Source organism: Aythya ferina (assembly GCF_964211825.1).
Source record: "Aythya ferina genome assembly, chromosome: 5".
NCBI lineage: Eukaryota > Metazoa > Chordata > Aves > Anseriformes > Anatidae > Aythya > Aythya ferina.
The window spans coordinates 31,518,987-31,540,872 of NC_140301.1; the positions used below are offsets into that span (position 1 = coordinate 31,518,987).

The 21,886-nt window shown below is 38.9% G+C and overlaps 1 protein-coding gene across 6 annotated transcripts in view; it reads left to right on the plus strand.

The window, feature by feature from the left end:
- The first annotated feature begins 235 nt into the window (after positions 1–235).
- Positions 236–21,886, plus strand: part of LOC311437552 (cytosolic phospholipase A2 epsilon-like) — a 29,395-nt gene continuing 7,744 nt past the window's right edge. For 2 of the 6 annotated variants that reach the window (XM_084520937.1, XM_084520942.1), the window contains exons 1-12: positions 236–432; positions 1,742–1,814; positions 11,432–11,568; positions 14,452–14,583; positions 15,610–15,650; positions 16,077–16,119; positions 16,718–16,781; positions 17,606–17,769; positions 18,039–18,131; positions 18,841–18,878; positions 19,315–19,450; positions 21,304–21,440. In XM_084520937.1, coding sequence (XP_084377063.1) covers positions 406–432; positions 1,742–1,814; positions 11,432–11,568; positions 14,452–14,583; positions 15,610–15,650; positions 16,077–16,119; positions 16,718–16,781; positions 17,606–17,769; positions 18,039–18,131; positions 18,841–18,878; positions 19,315–19,450; positions 21,304–21,440 — 1,085 coding nt within the window. In that variant the 5' untranslated portion in view covers positions 236–405. Of the gene's footprint in view, positions 480–572; positions 724–1,741; positions 1,815–11,431; positions 11,569–14,451; positions 14,584–15,609; positions 15,651–16,076; positions 16,120–16,717; positions 16,782–17,605; positions 17,770–18,038; positions 18,132–18,840; positions 18,879–19,276; positions 19,451–21,303; positions 21,441–21,886 lie in introns of those variants that run through there. The other 4 variants (XM_084520938.1, XM_084520939.1, XM_084520940.1 and 1 more) reach the window with 4 other exon arrangements.

The following is a 21,886-nucleotide window of genomic DNA, read 5'->3' on the forward strand; positions in this document are numbered from 1 at the left end:
AATTACTGCTAAACTGCTGTTTTCCTTCATCCTACACATATCTACTGTTATCTTCTCTGATTTGTGCATTGTTAGACTGCCAGGTTATAGGTATCCATGCAAGTGCTGTGCACTATCACTCCTTAATCTTGATTTGCTAATAGCTCTAAGCATCTTGGTGTGTACAGCATTCCTCCAACACACACCTGTGGTGTTTAGCTATCAAATAAACTCAGCAAATTCCCTCCCCTTCTCTCTTCATACTTTCCCTTTCAGGCAATAAAGAAGGTGGGGCATAGATAAGCCACTTGGTGCTCAACAGGTGCCTCCTTAAAGTTTGCAGAGGTACTTCACAAGTCACTGCCAGCTGTTGCCTGTAACACTAACGTGACAACCATATCTGACTTGTATGCAGCTGGGAGCAAAATGGGATCCTACTGGAGTGCTCGTGAGGTAGGAAATTCAGACCAAAATTCATTACAAGCTGAAGATGACCTGGGGTGAGTTTGTGACTGGGATTCTGGTGTCTAGAATAGGTTTCAGGAGCTGTTAGTCCAACTTTATGCATGTAGTTATTTATGTCAGGCAGACCTATGGCTTTGCTGGTACTAACATCCCTGTGGAGGCATTTTTGGTGGTGGAGAGAAAATCAGCTGCACTGGGTGACCCACACAGAGGTTGGGAAGAAGTCTGATGTTTCTCATAGAAATTTGCTGAGGACCTGGGCTGAATCTGTGGTTTGATGTAAGCATGTTGGGATCTTTCTCAGCACAGCATTTGTCAGCTATGAGTATTGTTGTTTGCTGTGCCTAGGTAGCTGTGCTAGCAGCCACCTGGTAGTGGTTTACATAGGAGAGTCACAGACTTACAACAGTAGTTAATCACAGACACAAAGACAGAACTAGTTTGACGTTTGTGCATGGCTGACACCCAAGAAAATCTTGGTCTGTGAATTTTTTCTTTTTCTTTTTCTTTTTCTTTTTCTTTTTCTTTTTCTTTTTCTTTTTCTTTTTCTTTTTCTTTTTCTTTTTCTTTTTCTTTTTCTTTTTCTTTTTCTTTTTTCCTTTTCTTCTTCTTCTTCTTTTTCTTTTTTTTTTCTTTTTTTTTTTTTACTTTTCCTCCTCTCCTTTGGTGGAACATAGGCAGGGAAAGACACAAAACTCTCTATTGGGCTTCAGAAAGTCTCGTGCTCTGTCCTTTCCTCAGCTCTGAAATTAACTTGCTGTCTGACTATGAATGAGTTACTTAATCATTCTGTGGTCATCTTCATTAGCTCTAAAATGGAAATTACAGAACATTTCTGCATAACAGGGATATGTTAGCAAAAGTGTTCATTGAAACCAATGAAGGGCTCAGAGACCTCCAGTGTGGGACCTCCATGGCTTAACAAACAAGCAGAGTGAAAGTGTAAACAAAGTGGCTAAAGAAACCCTATGAATCTATAGGTTTATCATTTCAAAAGGACAGGAGAGTAATGAACTGAATCTTGCAATGGTCTTCACGTGGGAGAAATGTGCTCAAAGCGTGGTGGAATGGGGCCCCTCATCCTTTCTGCTCTTCCCCCCTGTCCTTAACCACTAAAACAGCCCCATGAGAATGAGTAAAGCTAGAGGCTTCTTAGTGATAAAGGGCAGGAGAACTAGTCTTCCAATTTTGCTGCATGGTGTTAAAAAGTGCAACAAACACTTATGGGAGTGCATGCTTTATGAAGCATAAACCATTTAATGTTTATGCGACTATTTGTTTTGTCATATTTCTGCAGTGTGAAGAATGTCCATGCAGCTCCCTCTCTGTAAAAGTCATAAGGATGAGAAATCTGAGAAAGGCAGATCTGTGTGAGTATCACGGTTTTTCTTTGATAGTAGTTCAGTTCAGAAAGCAGTAAGGCTAACCGAGCACTGTAACATGTATCTGTGTACAAAGTGTCACCATGGTTTCAGATATTGTTCCATATTTGAATATGTGCTATTCTTAAAATACACTCTTTTATAAACAATACCTTTCAGTTTATAGAAGTGTTACACTTAATGGAAATACCAAAAGTCAGCTGTGGTATACTGTGAAGTGTCTTAACTGTTAACAACTAAGTGTCAGTTACAGTGTCTGACGTGCTGTGATACAGGCTGTGCCCCTGCTTCTGGATGAAAATGCCAGCACTGATGATGAGTGGCTGCTACAGGCTGTGGGGTAATATGAGGAGCTCTGCTACCATCTGTCTGTCTTTTACAGGCAGTAGAAGTACATTCAGGCACATCTATATTTCTATATCTTATTAAAAAAAAAAAAAAAAAAAGACATTATATGGCTTATTGTCAAACAACTTTTTCTGTGAATGGTTTACTGAAATGCGTTTGAAATACCAGGCTTGCAAAGCAAAAACAATATGACTGAAATGTTTCTGGGGGGTTGGTGTAGTGGGTGAGAGTGGAAAAGAAAAAATCTCAGTGGTTGCTCATGTAGGACAAACCAAGCTGATGGGACAACTCAAATCTGTCTCAGAGAGAAGACACAAGGCAGGACTGTAGCAAGAAGGAAGTGAATATGTATCTTTACATAGTAAGTAAACCCAAGTGAACTCAGCAAGAATATTTGCTTCCATGGAGACCACATGGCTTTCCAAAAAAATATTGGACTGGCCTCAAAGGTTTTGCTCACCATTTTAAAAGGCTAGTGTGTGTTGTTAAAGGTCAATAAATGAGAAATTATTCACTGTTAAAAAGCAAACCGAAACTGAGTAAAAAAAAACTTTTTCTTTTTTTTTTTTTACTTTATAGATCCATAAGACTAACAGTAGCATCTCTAAATAAAATTACAAATAATTTCAGGTTTAGGATTATTCTTCGCTTATTTATTTTTTTGGAAAATACTTTTTGTGGGAATGTATTTCTCATGTAATTCACAACTTTACTCACGTATTTGTAAGTATTTTAAACATTTCAAACAAAACATATTTTAGGAAAAGCATAAAACAATGGTTGTATTTCCCATTTACAGTTATTTGGTTTATTTACTATTTTTGTATAATTTAAAGTTGTTAAGAGAGAGGGTGTTGGTGACAGAGTTGAAAGAGGGAGCAGAAGTAGTTCAAGCTGAAAAACCTATCTGTGCTTTGATGGAGTCAGTTGGATTAGGCCAAAATGTAGTTTTTGGAAGACCATGTGTCAAAGACTAGTATGCTTTGATTTTCTTGCTCTGTGGCACTGTACAGTTAAAGGAGAGCCCGTGTCCTCCTCTGTGCAGAGGAACTGCTACCCACAGCATCTTTGCCTCCTTAAATCTTGCACAAGTTGTATAATAGAGGATTTGTTTTTATATTACAGGATATCTATGTCAATTAACTATGATCGTGATTGCCTAGGTTTTTCCTTTTGTGTCAAACAAAAGGTCGTATTTGTATGTGGTGTGAGCAAGAATTAGGCTACTAATGTGTTTTGAAATCTGATATGAGTAAGGCTTACTCATGAATCAGAAGAATTTGCTCCAACATATGTAGGATATCAGGCAGCTACAGTCTAAGTAGTACACATAATTCCCAAGACAATGGCGTCCCAATTTCTGGACATATTTGAGTTTAGCTAAAGTTTTTCTATAAAAAGTTGTAATAATGGTGATACTAGACCAGCCCAAAGGTTCATCTGGTTCTGTAGTCCTCGGAAGTGGCCTACAGCAGATGCTTCTGGACAGGAGAAACACTAAGGCATGCTTTTCATCACACCACTCTCCCACAGATCTCCCAAGAGATCTGTGTCTCACAAGGTCTGGCTCCTGATTCAATGGTATTCTTTGGGGTGGTCTGTATGCTTATATTGCAATTAAATAGTTATGGATATTATTATTATTTCTAATCTTATTTGCCTTGCTTGGGCAGCAGAAATGCCTTCTAGAGAAATCCTAATATTTTCTGGCTGGCCTGAAAAGGCCTTTTCTACATATTATTTAGGGCTCTCTCTCACACAAAACAATTGCACCCTTGCATTTATTCCAGAACTGGCAGACAACTTAACATTAACAGCTGCATAGCTGCAGCTATCTCTTGTTTTTAAACTGTGAAAGCTTTGTGGCTGTCACAAACATACCCACTGCTCCAGCAGAATCTGGATTCACTGTCTAGATGGTGCAATTTCTCTGCAGCTGTACAGGATAGTGTGTGGATAAATGTGTTTAACTGCCTGAAGTTTGAACATCCGTCATCCAAACAGGCTGGCTTGAGACACAGGCAAAACAGGGAGCTGCGACACATTCCTAGCGGCAGGTACATGGCCATGCCTGTTTTCTCCTGGCAGAGAAGAGCCGACATTGCTGCTGCTGTTGGGAGAAGAGTTAGCTGTGAACTATAGCCAGCAGGAATCACCAGGTACAGGAGTCACAGGCCGAGGCCCATGGCCTGTCCACATTCCTATATTCCCATCAAAGTGCACAAGGGACAGGAACGGCTGCACTGGAGCTGACCAAAGGTCTCTCCTGCTAAAGTCTGAGAGCAGCCAAAGGCAGGTGCCTCAGGAGGAGGATGAGAGTAAGGTGAAACAGTATAGTGTTCTCTCATCCTCCAAGCACTTCAGATGTGGTGATATCCCAGGCCAAACGGCGTGTCTATGAATGCAGCAACTCTTCTAGTCTCTTTTTGAGCCTATGTAATCTTTATGTATCAACAACAATCTTTGTCCAGACTGGTTTCCTTGTCACAAAAACCTTTGCTGCTATCTCAATGCTCATCTTTGCAGTGGCAAAATCAGTTTGGCTGTTGCTTCTGAAAGGCCTTGAATTTGTTCTTCCATCCAGTGGCTTTCTGTGACCTTCCCTTGTGTTTTTTTCTGTCGGTGTGGTGGAGCTTGGATTTCAGAAGCTGCCACCATGTGTAGGAAGAGATCAGTTGTTGCAAAAGTCTTGTTTGTCAAGGGCTGATCCACCAGCCAAGATCTCTAAAAGAGAGAGCTGAGCCTTCCTCCTCAAGTCCCTGCATTCATTTCTTCACAGCCCCCTTTGAAGCCACCTCTGTGCAGGACCCTGCATTTCCACCGTGTAAGAATTTCTTTCTGGAAAGACTTCTCTGCAAGCCAAGTACAACTGCATTTCAACCTAACAGGAATTAGACCCATACTGTGGAAATTCCCCATTGTTGATATTGTTTTCATTGAGGCTGTTTGCCATACCATGTTTGCTACTTTGCATTTAGCAAAGTCCAAGGTTCCAGAAAGTGTTTCCTGAAATACCTGTGATATTATTTTATTTTATTTTTAAAATGACAGCCTAATTTTCAATTAGTGTTTTCATTACATAAATTATGAAACTTGTCTTTATATCTTGCTGTAGTGCTAAATCTGTCTTGTTGCTGTGTCATTTCAATAACAAACTCACAATACTGCACTGACCATTGATTTTAAGACTTGAAAGGCAGTATTACTAATTTTTTCCCTATATCATCTAAATCCTGGGTAACCCACCATAGCAAGACTTTAGTTGCTGTGTTGTCCAAAAGAGGCTCTTTGATAGGAAAAGGAATGACTGAAGACATGCTAAACAAGCTGCATATACTGCTTCTTACCCTTTCCACTGCCTGTATTATGAGTGTGAGAAGCCAGCAGCATCTGTCGTGTGAGGCAGGCAGCCAGATAGTGTGAGCCAGCCAGCACTAATGCCTTAGGGTGAAATCAGTCTTCTGTTAAAATGAATGTGGTCATTGACTTTTGCTGTGGTTGAGGAAAATCCTTGAATGTGGCCCTATGATTAAGAGCATTGCTGCCCCTGTAAGACATCTCATCTAGGTTCCTCATGCTACTAGCCCCTCAGGAGGGCTGTGTTTGCATTGAGAGAAATCCTAAAGGCAACCTAAGATAAATGCTTGACAATAGGTCAGTGCTTGTACCTGAACAAAGACAGAGAAATAGTTATGTAGATAACTACAAAGTTGCAACAAGGCCTGTAAACAGTGATTTTCTAATTGGTTAAGAAACTGAAACAAAAACACATAAAAGAAGCAACTGCTGATCATCAGAAACTCCTCCCTGTGATGTCATACCTGAAGCAAGGCTTTTCTTACTGTAAATGAAAACTGTTCAGATCAGGATCAAGGTCTAATTGCGTAACTACTAATTGCACCTGGCCATCTTCCTGTAGCCATGCTGACTTCTGTGTACCTTCTGTGTGCAAGAATAGAAAGCTGTTTTGGTGGTTAAAGGTATTATATACAATGTTCCCCCATGACTTGCTGTAGACTAGTGGTGTAGTCTTGGAAAAGGTGTTTTTACTCAGAGCATTAGTTCCTCATCTCTACACTAAGGACTGCAGAATGGGTATTAGGTACCTCACAGGGGCATTAGAAGGATAAACTGTTTAGTGTCTGAAGGACTGGTGAAAGGAGTCAACTTTTGATAAAAGTGTCAGGCTCATCCCTGTCTCAAAGACAAAAGCTGGGAGCAGCTACCATGCTCTAATACTGTACCAGCACAAGTGGTACTGCAGCTGTTGTCTTCCACTGAACAGGGGTGATCTTATGAAAGTCTTTTGTGGTGGTACTACATACTCTTGGTAGACTTCACTATCCTCTTGTTCAGAGGAAATACGTATCTAATGAGCAGTTGAAATGGGCTTTGAAATGTTTTATAATTTTTTAAATCTCAAAACCTGTTTTAAAACAGGTTGTAAGAGGGCGGAGGCAATGGAAATGAACAAGGGAGAAGCTTGGGTGGAGAATAGAGGCTGGAATGAGTAGGTGATAATGGCAGCAATGTAGAACCTAACCATGTTTTTTGACAAGTCACAGGTCTATACAGAGCTTCATGGCCCTTCATTCTTTCTCCAACACTTAGATTGCAGAGCTTTAGGCTGTGGCACATGACTTTGTTTCAAACGTGACAAGCTCATATTTGAGCTTGGAAAGTTCCAGCAAACCTGGATGGACATCTGAGCGAGAGCTGAGATATGTTTTATGAAGTGCTGTGCTTATAGAAAACACAGCACAAGACTAGTGTTCAGTTTCTTTCAAACATATGTAGGCAACTTCAGGGGTTATTAACAGATAATAGCAATGCCATATGTGCTTTGATTTCTGAATAGACATTCTGTATTTATAAATTTCTTTGGGCTGAGTTATGTAATGCCTTCTCAGTCCTTATGAAGTTAAGCTGAGCAGTGCCTTTTCCCACGCTTACCATCTCCCACTTCTTCTTAAAAGTTATTGTACCTTGGCATTTTTGATCATCTTTGATAATGATCATATTTTTACTATGTGTACTTGTTACTATTTTACAGTAGTGTATTGCATTTAAGAACAAAGTATACTTTGTTTGACACTGAACAGTGGCCACAACTAGAATATCAGCAGATCTGTTATAGTACTATTAGTTAGGTGGCACATTCCAAGAAGTTCATAAAGAACGTGAAGATTGATACACGTATTTACTCATTGCACGACTTGCTTCAAGATATCTGAGATAGTCCTTTGATGAGAAGAAGGTACAACTTCCTACCTTCAGTATTTTAATGTGAAAAATACATTTTTTGTTCAGTGATTACCAACAGATTTTCTTACATACTATTAAAGATGCTGCAGAATCTGTTCTAATTCAGTCCTGGTTGCTCCAGTTTCATCAAGACAACAGTATCTGCAGATCATCTAGCTGTGCATTAAGCAATGTGACTGATACTGTAATCAATGATTCACTCCTTCCCGTACATGCTGAGCAGAAAGTGGCTTTGTTTTATGCATGCGTGCTCTTAGTGCTCCTTCACAAGCATGAGATGAAGCATGCTGCTGAGGTGAGCTTTTTGCTAGAAGAGCAATGTGATAGGGCTTGTGGGATGTCAGAGTCCCCGTGGAGGTTTATCCCAAAGACTCTGAAGCAGTGCCAGGGAAAACCTTGCCCTTGAGGACTTTTATCAGTGATGTTCTCTAGAGAGGAGCTTCAGCCAACCTTTTTGCTGAATTGAGGCCATTGATTACCTTACAGATAAGGGCCAAGAATCTTGAGGTAATTTGCTATTATGTGGGAGGCCAATGTAAAGAAGAGAGGCTAGATTTTACGTGGCAGTGGTAGTCTGCATCACTGAAAAGGCACGTGAGGGTTTCCACATGAGGCTATGGCTTCCCTCCCAGGTAATTTGTCTTGCTGTATCCAGCAAGAGGCAACAAAGTAGTGCTGCAATAGTAGCCAGTGAAGTTGAAAAGAGAGATTCACTCACAAATGTTGGAGATAGTGCTTATATCCTATTCTGCTATAAAATTGACAATCTTTTTGAACATCTGCCTGGCAAAGGTATTCATCTTCTATTTATCCAGGCCCAATCTTTACAACATTTCTCTCCAAAGTTCCCTTTCTGTTCAAGAAGAAAAAGTAGACAGAAAAGGTTTGGGGTGAAAATGTTCTTTGTAAGTCATATACATTCTTAATGTTTTCATTCATTCTTATTCACAGGAAAGTTGCTGTAAACTCCTAGATCAGTTGGGAGTGCTGGAGGATTCCAGCCAGAAGTGTGAACTCATTTAACTGTGAAAATGGGATTAGTTGTAGTCCTATGATAAAAGACAGTCTGGATGCTGTGTGTTTATCAGTGGTTTACTTCGATGTGAAAGAAGCTGACAGTGGCATCTTTGTAGAAAAGATATATACAATGTGAAGACTTGACTGCCAGAAGCAAAGCACATGGTACACATCCAAAGCATAGTATTTACATCAGGATGAACCACTGCTTTGATATAAATTTTTAATCCAGACCTAATGAGGAAATAAACTTAAAACAAACTGTAATTTCTGTCTATGTTATGCCCTGTATGTTCAAAATGTGGTTCATAAAATTGTCTCTCACATTTGCAGTACTTTTGCAAATAATGAGGCCTTTCATCATCCAAATATTATCTGGGAATCTTTCATTTGGGCTTGTGGTACAGTATAAGGATTTCTCTATCACTTCCTTCCCAGACAGTCAAGTCTGGGAGGGAGACTGGTTAGTTGGTTTCCATGTAATACAATTGATCTATATAATAATCATGCCATGATTATTCTGTTTATTGCCTTCCAGCATAAACATGGGCATCACGTGGCAGCAAGCCCTGATTCCATATAATATGTTTGTAGGTTCACCTGGACTGGTCCTCTTCTCCTGAAGCAGGATCAAATTTACCTTATCTGATAAATTATCTGAGCAGGAGTACTGTCTGAAATGATTCATAGAAAATTTATAAAAAGGCTCTCAAGAGAGCTCACTAGAGCACTTTTAGAGATGGAACAGTTTTCCTACTATGTCTTTTGTTTATTTCCACCTTGCCATGCAGAGACACTGATCATTGTCCTCTTTTTTACACTCATTTGGACACTCCATAACTGATTGTTACCCTCTTCTTTGTCATTCTTTGTTGTTGAATTAGCAAACTCAATTCCTTCAGCTCTTTCTCATATGCTAGGCTGATTAAAACAGTCCTCTTAAATCTGGATATGTTTCATTTCAGTAGCTGGTCACGGTTAAAAGTCTTTAAAGATGGAGGTAGAAAGTGAGTGGAAGAGAACTAGAACCTGGAAGACGCTGGGCATCCACCTATTCTTGTCCACAGCTGGGAGTGTATGCAGACATCTCAGTCTCCTGCACTTACATCTAGCATTATGTATTTGGGATCTGGTCCTAATGTTATATAAATCTATGTTGTGTTTGTAAGTTATCTGAAGTCCAACAGCAGTATAGTTTTGTGACATAATTTGTTATTTTTCATGCAGTGGTCTAGTTGTAATTGCTTGTTTTCATATTCAAATGTCTTTATCTACATTCTTGTCTTCAGCTATGTTAAGACTGAGGCCTCACAGGTTACTAACTGAGCTGCTGTTAGTGTAGATCATCAAGCTGTGGGAGTTTGTTTTGCTCTTATTAATGGTGAGCAGCCGTTTTAAAGACTGGAGTAACTTTTGCTACAGATCTACTGTGTTCAGAGAGGATGACAGATTGAAGAAATTTCCCACCACAGCTGTATCTAGATGCAAGTCAAGAGTGTAGCACTGGTTTCTTTGCTAGAGAAACTATCTAAAGCCCATCTTCTCAAACAAGCTTCTTATCTAGTATGTATGACAAAGAGATTTCCCAGACCACAAGTGAACAAATTCTCAGAAACACACATACCTTCTCCTCTTGCACTGCCTGAGGATGTACCTGTGCAAAGTTAATATTCTCTTTTTCACTTACTAAAAATCAGTGGAAGAATTGTAGAAAATATTGTGGGGAATACAGCTAAAAATGCTTTTATGACCTCATTAACCAATACATTGTTATCTAAAATTATATTACACATATTCAGCATTTAAAATTATAGTAATAAGTTTAAATTATCCTAATATTCCTTAAAAGTAGTATAGAGGTCTGTATTTGTAATGGTGAAGTCTTTTCTTCCCCACCGTGGACAGTAAGGGGGAAATTATCAAATGCATGCTGAAAAACTGGAAGATGTTTCATGTTCAGGTTGTATCAGAAGACTTGAAAGATAAATCATATGTAACATGATTGCAGAAATTGTTTTAAGCAATACCTATTCATTGCCACATGAGTAATACAACGCGTTTAAAGAAAGTGTGGAATGAGAACCAAAGACTGACAGAAAGAAAAACATAATTACTGATAAGGTGCTCTTTTCTTGTGGGCCATCTGGTAATAATAATAGTAGTTATTTTTTGTGTGTGATGCTTTTAATCATGGGATGTCAAAGCAAGTTACAAAAGAGGAAATGATCATTATCACTGTTGTATTGATGGGAAAATGCAGATAGAGAAGATTAATTTAAATGGAAGCAATTGCCTGCGATGACCTAGCAGCCTGGAACAGAGCTGGGATTGGAGCCAACATGTCATGAGACCTTTTCCAGCAGGTTACCTGCTTGGTCACACTGCCTCTCAGCATATGTCCCATAGTCCCAAACTATCTCATATTACACCAAATCTGACCTGCTACTGTGATTACAAGATGAGTTCTAGGGGTTGGAGACAATAGAGACAACTGTGGTTGCCCAGCAGACAAATAAAATGTCTGTTGTGTAAACATGAGTACAGAACCTAGTATAGGTAAGAGTGAACAACAGTACAGAGGGAGTGAGTCCTGCCATGCTCTTCACTTCAGGGTCTCAACAAACTGGGGACACATCAATAATGGGTTTGTTAAATAAAAATAGCTCTTTTTTTTTTTCTCCTCACTAGTTCCTTTTACTAGGATAATTGGATATTAGGATGTATAGATATATTAGGATAGTAGCTTCTCTGAATCTCTGTTAATGACCAGAGTTTCAACCTGCTTGACAGAACAAGTAGTAGTGAGGGTTGTTGAGTAAGGATGTTTAGGAAAAGTAATAAAAACAGTATCTCCTTTTTGCGGCTTACTGTCTATGCAGTGCTATAAGCTTATGTTCTAAGATTTTTATCATAATATGTTAGTTACAACATATCTCTTTTTTTTTTTTTTTTTTTTTTTTTTTTTTTTTATACAGTTAGTCAAACTGACTGCTATGTAAGCCTGTCCTTGCCTACTGCTTCATCTGAGACTGTCCGGACCAAAACCATCAAGAACTGCAAAGATCCAATCTGGAATGAAACATTTTGCTTCAGGATCCAGAGCCAAGTAAAAGTAAGATACAGAGTGCATTTGTTTTTCTATGTGGACAGAGACCTCATTGTGTGATCTATACATAGGGTACCATAAAAATAGCTATGTGCGAGGGACTGGAGGGATGGTGGGTAAGGGAATGTGCAGTAGCATGCAACAGCAAAATTAAATTTTATTTTTGTGTTGTGTAGAAGACAGATGAGATATTTCACAACTATCAATATAATGTTCTTCTGCTTTTCACTTTTTCTTTCTTTTATTATTTTTCCTTTTTTTTTTTTTTTTTTTGAAGTCACTGCTTTTCAAGAGTAAAGGTGAGAATTTCAGAGTAGACTGAACAGCATAAAAAAAAGACACGTGAACTAAGTAATGAAAGCAAGCCTGAGTGCTTTTTAATTATTATTTCTTTGGAATTACCTCTTTTTTTTTTTTAAAAAAAAAAAAAAAAAAAAGGCAAACAAAACAAAATTTTCAAGTTTGCAAAAGACTAGCTAAGTTTTTACCATGGTGATAAATGTGAGAGCTTAAGATAAGCATGAAGAAAGGTTGGCTTATGCCTAGGGCTATCAAACCTTGTTTTAAGACATGCACCTTTCAGTTCCTGGTGCTGCCAACAGAGCAGGTGAAGTGCAGTTCCACCAGGTGCTTGATCAGCAGGCCAGTCAGCCACCTATCTTGATCATCAATGCCAACAGGATGCTCAGAACAGCTTCACCACAGGTGAGGTGGTGCTGGTCCTGTTTTGTACACTTTTTCAGCTTCAACGTGTCTGCTGATCTGTGGCCTAACTCCAGTGTTTTCCTTGCAGACCTAGAAAAAGTCCAGCTTCTTTCAAAATACCACTGAGGCACAATTTCACCAAGCCCTTCAGGTTTAACAGGAAGACAGAAGGCAAGGCACGAACATTTTAGCATGAGAACAAACACCCACTGATCTGTACGTCTTGCACCAGAACACTGGCACCTTGCAATGGCCTGTGTCTGACAAGTATTTCAAAATTGTGATACCAGATGTAATAGCCAAAAAACCATGGCAGAGCCAGTGGCTGCTGGAAGCTGCTTTAACTAGTCCTGCAAGTAGGAGTATTTTGGAAGACCTTCTATTTATTCTGCAGTTAAGTTTGTGGCAGGACGTGGCAGTAGCCCCAGCAATTTTTGGTGAGCGGCAGCAGCAGCATGGTAGTGGCTGCTGTCACTTTAGTGTAAACTGCACGAACATCTTCTGGAGATTTTGGACAACAACACACACTGGCATGTCTGCCACTGCTACCTCACTACTGTGTTCAAAAGACCAAGTTAAGGCTCTTGCGGGTTACTCTGCATACACTGGAATTCCTGTGCTCGTTGCCTTCTGAACAGAGCCAGAGTCTGCTGCTCTGCTTATTTTCTTCTCACTTGTCATGTGTATAGCTCAGGTATTCATCTTGCCAAATCATGGGAGCTAGAGCTCAGTAAAATCACACAACACATTGTCACCATGGAATATAAAAACATTTTGATGTTCAGCTGTTTCCTGTCAGGAACCAGTGTGTTTATTGGAAGGGATCTGTTCTGGTGAACTTCTGACAGATTACCACCCATGTGGATGGGCTTCCCCAGGCTGCTGCATGGCCTCCCCACCACCAAGCTGGCAGCCTCCTGTCCCTCTGAGGGTCAAGTTAGGACGGTGTGTCTCTGCCAGCGCTTTCACAAGGCACCTGGTGCCTTCATGTCCTCTGTCAGGAGCAGGAAACCATCCAGAGGCTGTTCTGCCTCCTACACTAGAAAATGTCCACCATTTTAGCCAAATAAGGACAGTCTGCTACAATAATAGATGTATCTATTACTGTAATATATATTTCTGTGATATATCTTTCTCATCCTCTTAAATTATATTCTTCAGCCTGTGAACCTAACTGTTGTGGCTGCTTGTCTCTGCTTCTTGCCAGTCTGTTTTTCTTAGAGAGGTGATGGAAAGAAATTCAGAGCTCCATAGATGACCGTGTCTGCACTGAGGATAATATTTTCTGTTTGAACCACAGTGTGATGCATTTATACTTGTGCCCTTACAGGACAGCAGCCTTTCTGACAGCAAACTGCAAACTCATGTTTGCTAACACTTGCCATCTCTCACTTACCAGCTTCTTACAGAAATGTTAGCTGTCAGTATTTCCCAGAATACTTGGGTTACTAGATCATCTTTCTTTAAGAACATTTGTGTATTGAGTTGGCTTTTGAGTTCATGTGATTTATTCTCAACTTTTAAGGCAATGAAACTCACGTGATCACTCTTCTTGCGCATGTATTTGTGTGTGAGATTGTGAACCTATCCATGTGTCTTTGATAAGCATCAAACCCGCTGGCAAATTTCACTTGAATCTGACAGATAAGGAGCAACCTCTGAGATAAGAGGTCCTTGTAATTTTCATGAAAATGAGCTGCCTCAGTTATTGGGGCCTGAATTATTTCCCCATTGGGAAAACAGCTGCTGGCGTTATGTTGCTCACCGCTGTGGGAGGCACCTCTGAGCCAGCTGGCCTGCAGCTGCAAGAAGCCCCTGGTGGAGCTGCGTCCCCTCCAACCAAGCCAGACGATGGGTGGCAGAGGAGGGAGAGGAGAAGCTCCCTGCCATGACAGGAAGGATCAGGAGGTTGAGAGGTGCAGGATGAAATCCAGTGGAAATAGGCCTTTGTTCTGCTGCTTCTGTGCATGTTTCTTGCCAATTTAACAAAAACATATCAGTTTCCGCAGATTGCTTGGTAATTAGCTCCATGTGAGATATGTTTAATAATTGTAGATGAAAAGTTGACCATGCTCTCTCATGTCGCCCTGTTGTCTGTCTTCCTTAAATCGCTGAGCACATCATCTTGTTCCTCCATAAGGTCTCCAAATTGAAATGTTCTTAATCCTCTATGTCTATTCACAGAATGTTCTTGAACTGAAAGTCTATGATGAAAATGCAATCACTAAAGATGACCTCCTCTTCACTGTCCTCTTTGATGTTGCTAAAATACAGCTTGGAGAAACTGTTCACTTGACATTTCGATTAAATCCAGAGGTGAGGAATAAAATACCTGTGGCCACAGAAAGGGAACGTACTTTTGCTATTACCTCCTAAATAACTTACTGTAAAGCAATTGTAGGTGGGAGGGTTTATTTCATATTTATTTGTACTTTATTAATCTGAAAAATACCATTCAAACCTAGTTCAATAGAATGCAAAGTGCTCCTTCTGTTGGATATCATGCTGAAGGTTTTTGCTAGCTCTTATAGATTAGCTGTTCTAATAGATTTTGCTGGGGATGGAAGATCCCATCACCACTGAGCAAAGTTTTTCTGTCACAATTTCTTTTCTGAGGACCAGCACTTACGAGTTTTGGCATATGCAGACACAAATGTTGGAGTACTCAGTTAAAAACTGATAGCCTGGACTGTAAATTTTTCATGCATTCCCAAATATAACACAAAGATTCATGCTGAGATGTTAAAGCTGGTAGATAGCCATCTGCTGTATTTCATTGCTTTAGTCTGTCTGAATACATATAAGATGACATCAACAAGGATGTTCAATTTAGATGTTTTTGTAGATATGCTGTTTCACTGACTTTTCTTATTGGATAAGTATTGGTATTCAGCTTACACAGAGGTAATATCGGCTGGGAGTCTATAAACTTGTTTAGTAGCTGATCAATGTATTATCCTTGTTATGGGAACCCTTCCCATCAGAAGAATCAAGAATGCCCAGTGCTATCCAAGACTATCAGTCCTCTGATAGCATTACCCAAAAAAACCAATGCTTTTAGACAGTTTTAAGCCAACACTTCTGGCAGACTTAGGACTGGGGATTCCCTGTGTGACCATTGTACTCTGCCTCAACACTTAATGGACAAGCACAGGCAGTCTGAGGAGGGAGAATACCTTCCAAAATCACTCTAACTCAATTGCTTTCAATCATCTCAGCATACCCTAAAACAGGAAAATTAGATCTTAAGAGCTATTTCAGGAGCCCAAATAGTCATTAACAAGCATAGTTAGCAAGAAAGAAAATTAATTTGAATGCTTAGAATTAATTAATCTTTTACAGACACAAGAGCTGCTGGAGGTTGAATTTGCATCAGAGAGCATGTGAGTAAAATCCATATGGAACTGAAGAACTGTGAAACACGTGCTAGGGTTTAATGTAGTTTACAATAGCATCATAGCCACATATGGTGTTTATCAAGTTAGCTGCATATTGGCAAAAACACTCTGTTCCTTATCTACCAAGAATCATCTTGGATGCTAATTTATTCTGATATTTCCTGGAGGAGGGAGAAAGACAATAAGAACTACAGCAAGTGTGCTAAATATTTCTTACTATTCATTACTATAAAAAAGTAAGGAAACCGTATTTCAGATATCTTTGCAAACAGCAATAAATAAAAATCAGTGGTGTATTACTGACTGTGCTAGATGAGACAACCTTTAAGGAAAATGTTATTCCTGCTGTTCATTTAAAGAGTTATTTAGTACATATTGGTTCTGATAGCATTTTTTTTTTCTGTCTTTCAGTCCGGTTCCTCCTGAAAGTCTTGTCAATAATGGTGTATTAGTGGTAATTTTAAACTATTTCTCTTCTCTTTCTGTTCATTTTCCTACTAGTGTTGGGAGGGATGAATGTGGGAGGTGCCCCAATATCTCACTGCAGGTAGAGCTGAAGAAGACAGAGGTGAAGGGGGTCAGACACTGGCAGCTGTCTGCCTGTGTGGCTCTGTGGAGGAGTATGTATTTGGAAAGAGTGAACACAGTCACTGGGTTTCACTGGCTTACTGCCTCTGTGTCATCCCTTCTGGGAACTGCTCTAGGGACTCTCTCACAGCCATCTGTATCCTGGATGATGTGGATTTGACTGTTCCATCAATTCACCTTCAGGAGTCCTCAGCATGCTCCTGTTCCTTCCTTGGTTATCTCCTCTCCCTTCCCAGCCCTGTCCCTGGAGACAGACCATACTGCCACAGCCATTTTTCTTTCAGCTGAAACCCCAGCACATTGTCAGAGTGCCAAAATCTTTCTCTTACAAGCTTACCAAACACAAGGTGGGCTGTTTTTCAGACCCCAGCAACCTAGGTAGCCAGAAATATATAGCTGTGAAGTGACTCAGGTGTTGCTCATTTTTGGATATTTAACTGTCTCATCGTTCATCCTTTCTGCAGTCTCGTGAAATTTCCTGCTTGGAAGTTCTGGTAGACAATAAACAGATGAAGAAAGAAGCTTCAGGTTAGACTTTAAACTAGAAACAAAAATATGTTTGACTTTTTTAATTAACATCAAAAAATGCAACACAAAAAAAGGAAATGTGGTGACTGGGTTTTAAACTCTGCGAAGTATAAACCATTTGGATATTTCAGAACTATTTTTTTGTCACTTTCTTATCCAGTAATTTCCCTTTTTTGTTCTTACAGGAATCCTAAATGTCCCCATGATAGTAGGATGGGTATCACCTTAGTTTTGTTATGACTTGGGTCAACACTGGCCTTAGCAAAAGTAGTCCAAGCAACTCTTCAAGCATGCTGCATTTCTGTATAGGTCTACCTCTCTCTCTTAAGAACACTACTATGATATAACTGAGATGTAATAACTCAACACAGTATCTTATAATATCATGTAATATTATTGTGTAAATAGTATTGTGTAATAAGCACAGGTGTTGGATGGGTTGTCTGTGTCCATGCTGTGTCTGTTCTATGCTAACTAACTATCAAAACTGGGGTTTGCAAGTAGAGCATGAAACTTATTAGTGCTGTAAAATTGAAGTAAATACATTATTCTGTCTCAGCAGTTTACATTCTGCCCAGTTTTCCTACAGGTTTGAGTTTCCAAAACAGCTAATGCTGTTTTACAATCTGTTTTACAATCTCTTTCTTTTGTTTTGATTCGTTTCCTGTAATATTCCCTGTTTGGATAAAGATAGTCTAGGAACTCTTAAGCATTGCTGAATGGCTTGTATATAAAAAGAACAACTTCTAAATGACTGTTTAATGTTCTATTTCTGTGATCATAACCATTATTTTCTCTGTATATATTTCATCCATTTTCTTTAGAAAAAGACTTCTTGTTTTCAGTGAAGGGCTCATATGAAGAGAGACAGACTCTGTCACTGGTCTCTGCCCAGCAACCCAAAAAGCCCCTCATCTTCCATTATATCAAGTACAGTCTGCCAGAGCTGCGCATGGCTCTGGCAGAAAAGAAACCGCCCTTCTGCTTGGTACGTGATCTTCAGGTCGAGTGAGCACAGTAAGCTCATGGTTTTCCATACTTCACTAAGACAAACAGGAAGAATTTGTATTTTAAACAAAAGTAATTTTCCGTGATCTTCTGCTCTGGAAGAGCGCTGTATCCATTAAGACACCTAAATAATAGATGCCAACTTGGAAATTGCTGAATGTTAACCCTATTCAAAAAGATAGGTTGGTGACAGTGCTTTTTTGTGGTATATATGTTAAATATTTCTCTACATTAAATTTTATTTTTCAGGGTACCTCATGTGAAGAGAACAGAGATTGCAGTGCATCCCTCATCATTCCTCTGGATTCATTTCCCTTCAAGGAGAAAGTAGCAGTAGCAAAGGTGATTGATACCACCTCTTTAGAATAAATCAGAAGCTATGGCCCCAAGGTCGATGGGCATAAGTTAACTACACTACCGTGAAGCAGAAGTTTACATAACTAACTGCTAGGCTCCATTATCTGCAAACATTAGAAAACTATGCAAAATAATAAATGGCTGTGCTAGGGTGTGGAGGAATGTAGGAAGGGTAGAGTTCCTTTAAGATACTATTTAAGATGTCTTTTGGTGATTATTTGAAGGAAAGGACTTGATTAAATAACACTTACTAATTAAAAGTCACACAATAAAGCAGACAATTCTCAGTTTATGGCTTGTTTGAAGATACGTCTGTGATTCTGACAATATGTGATATTCACACCTTGCTTTTTTGTCCTATCTTTGTGTTGAAGTTTGCAGGTCCATGCATATGCAAAAAATGAGGCAAGGCAGGGCACACTGGCAGATCTTATGTTGTTTTTTACTGTATACTGCTCTGCGTATCTAAAATGGCCCAAACTTTAGTATAAATAACTTTAATGAAAATACAATGGACTTGGAGAAGTTCTACAAATGGGATGGAATTTCTCATTGTTACAGTTTAGTGGCTCTAACACTGCTCTCAGAATAAGTGAAGGCCTTTAAATCTAACTGAAAAGAGAGGGCACAAAATCATCCCCAATACTTATATTGTGTTGTGTGTTTTTTTCATTATTGTTTTGTTTGTTTTCAGGATGAAATGATCAATTTACATGTGAAGTCAACTGACTGGTAAGTCATTTGGGTTCTGTGGTTGTGAAAAAAAGATCTTTTCTGAATAAAAAAAATCGTGGAGCTACGAGTTTAGAAAAATGTTTGTCTCATTTTCCTCGCTTGTAAAGAGTCCAAGATACTTATGTGTATATAAAAATGAAGGTCTTCAGGCAACAAATTCAAAATATTTCACTGTTTATGGACTGCAATATTTATGTTTGACACTTGAAAAGCAGTGTGGGAAGAAAAAAAAGCACTATTTCTATTTTTTTCTGTAAGACTTCAAATCCTGGTAACTTAGTCTTTTCTGGTATGCTTTTGTGGGGCCACAATACCATCTTTTTAAAGCATGATTATAAAGTTTATGACTTGTAAGCATAGGTCGAGACCTTAACTGGAAGTGATCATGTACATAGGCTTTTTATATCCTATTTAACTGTGGACTCTGTCTGAGGTCAAGAAACTTAGATGTTCGCTTGGAGTTTGATCTATGTATGGAGGAGAAAAATTTCCTACAGAAACGGAGGAAGTTGGTGGCTTCTGCTCTGAAAAAAGCACTTCATTTAGAACGGGACCTGCAAGACCATGAGGTATGAGCAGCACTAATGGGGCTGGACTGTGTTGTGTAACAGAAATGAGTTGTCCGTAGCTGTTTGTATATTGTTCCTTAACCAGCACCGATGTGTTCAGTGCCCCACATATAAACAAGCTTTTTTTTTTTTTTTTTTTTTTTTTTTTTCTGCCTTACTTCTTTTTCATCTGTGAATCCTAGTCCTGGAGAATCATATTTATTTTTTTTTTTAGCTGAGCTTTCAATTACCAAGGCCTCAGATAGGGCATTTTATACTGTCAGATTTTGAGTGGATAATACCCAACACTTGAAATGATAAGGAACACCATCATTATTCAGTGTTATTTATCACCAGCTGTTTCCAATGGTCACCATTTCAGCTGTACTGTTTCTCTAACAGCACAATGTTATTCAACATTTTTCTCTCATTTCTCCTACTTGGGATTATTGTGTCTAGAAATTGTGCATCAGTCCGGATAACCAGATCCCATAAACTCCCATTTGAAGTGCAAAATAAAAATGAGTCTCGGAGCATAAGAGCCACAGCCCCTTCAGAAACAAATCTGAATTTCAAACTATGTTTTCCAGTTGGGAATCCAAGTAAAATAAATTTTCTAGTCTCTCAAAATGTCAATTTGATTTTTTTTTTTTTTTTTTTTCCCCTCTTAGAATGACCTTAGTCTTTTATGTCACTTACTAGAGAAAATATTAGGGTGAAAACAAGAGGAGGCAGCAGGCACAAAATACCTCAGAATTTACCACTCAGTGAGTTAGGGTTTGCATTTGTTCATGTGCATGCCAGCATGGGGATGGTTGGTGTTTCAGAGAGGGAATATGGCTTGTGATCAGGCACTACAGGAATTAAGAATTTTTCATTCTGAGGGTTTCTTTTCACCTGTGCTTTTCTTTTTGCTCAGAACATCTGTGCCAAAGGCATATTAAGCATGATATGACAGTATGTCTTTGGATGCTATAAAGCACAGAATCATTTAGGCTGGAACATATCTCTAAGATTATCAACATGGTGTCCCTGTACACAAACTCATCACACAGTATATCAGTAGATTATTTGTCATTAGCATATTGGTTTGGGGGGTTGGAGGGTGGGTGGGGAGTCTAAGAATAAGTTTTTTTTTTTTTTTTTTTTTTTTTTTTTTTTTTTAAGGGGAATCACTTTTAGCTACTAATTTCGGGTTGTCCAACAAGAAAAAGGAATGTTTCCTCATAGTTAAACCCAAATCAGAATAATTTGCTTTGAGCTGAAATGCTTAATTTGGATCAGGTTAAAGAAGCATCACTAAGTATTTCCTTGATGTGATTGCCTGGAAATGTGTATAGGAACTGTCACTTGGCCCCTCTTCTCTCAGTGGATTTTACTTGGAGAAATGTCTTCCTGTATTATAATTTAGTTTTCTATGCAATCAGGCTTTGTGGTTCATCACTGCAATTACATACTGTAGGTACTGTGTGGGAAATATAATCCAGAAATTATATTTGACGTACAAGAGAGGATGAGTTTTTCTGGTTCTCAAAATAGACCCCTCAGGAGATAATGTTACATGAAGGGAAAACAGCCTAAGATTGAAATGCCTTGGAAAAAAAAAATGAGCTGTTTCAGTAAGCCAGCATGTAAGAATTTAGAAGCCCAGTCCCTTTAGCTGAAAAATGTCAAAACTACCAAACTGTCCATTATTTTCTTTAAATTTCTGTACGAAATACCAACATCTCTTCTTTCTCTCCGCAGTTTGGGGAAATGGTGAGATGTCAGAATTTCTTGGAGAACAGAAATGCTGTGATTCATTTAGCTGTGACTACATGCGCTCATGAGAACTAAGTTGTTGCTTACCAGCTGCTGTGTTTATGCTTGAACAGGTACCAGTTGTAGCAGTCATGACAACAGGAGGTGGCACCCGGGCACTGACGTCTTTGTTAGGCAACCTGCTGGGTCTTCAGAAGCTGGATCTTTTAGATGCTATTTCATACATCACTGGGTCATCTGGCTCAACATGGTAAGGAGATCCACTCTATAGCTTGCTGTATGAGGTTTATTCTCTTTGTTTTGGTAAAGGAAGGCGTACTTTTTAGCCTCAAGCTTTTTTATTGTCACATTTTAAACACATTTTAAAGCATTTTAGTTTGTTTTTATCACACCAGATTTTTCAATTTCTACCCCAAATCAACTCTATCTTAAAATCAACTCTATCTTAATTTCCATCTGCCTGATATTTGACAGTTAACTCAGAGTTTAGTACATGGATTTAACAAAGTGAAAGAAATTATTTAATCATACATGGTAGATTTCTACGGGTTCTAAATCAAAAAAATCTTTTCTCATTCATAACATACTGCGCCTCAAAAGTGCTTTTGATGAACCTCAGCTAGTTTGTTTAATGTGGTCCTTAAATCCAAGTCTTAAAAGTGAAAGTATGCATAAAAATGTGATAACATTCTTCTT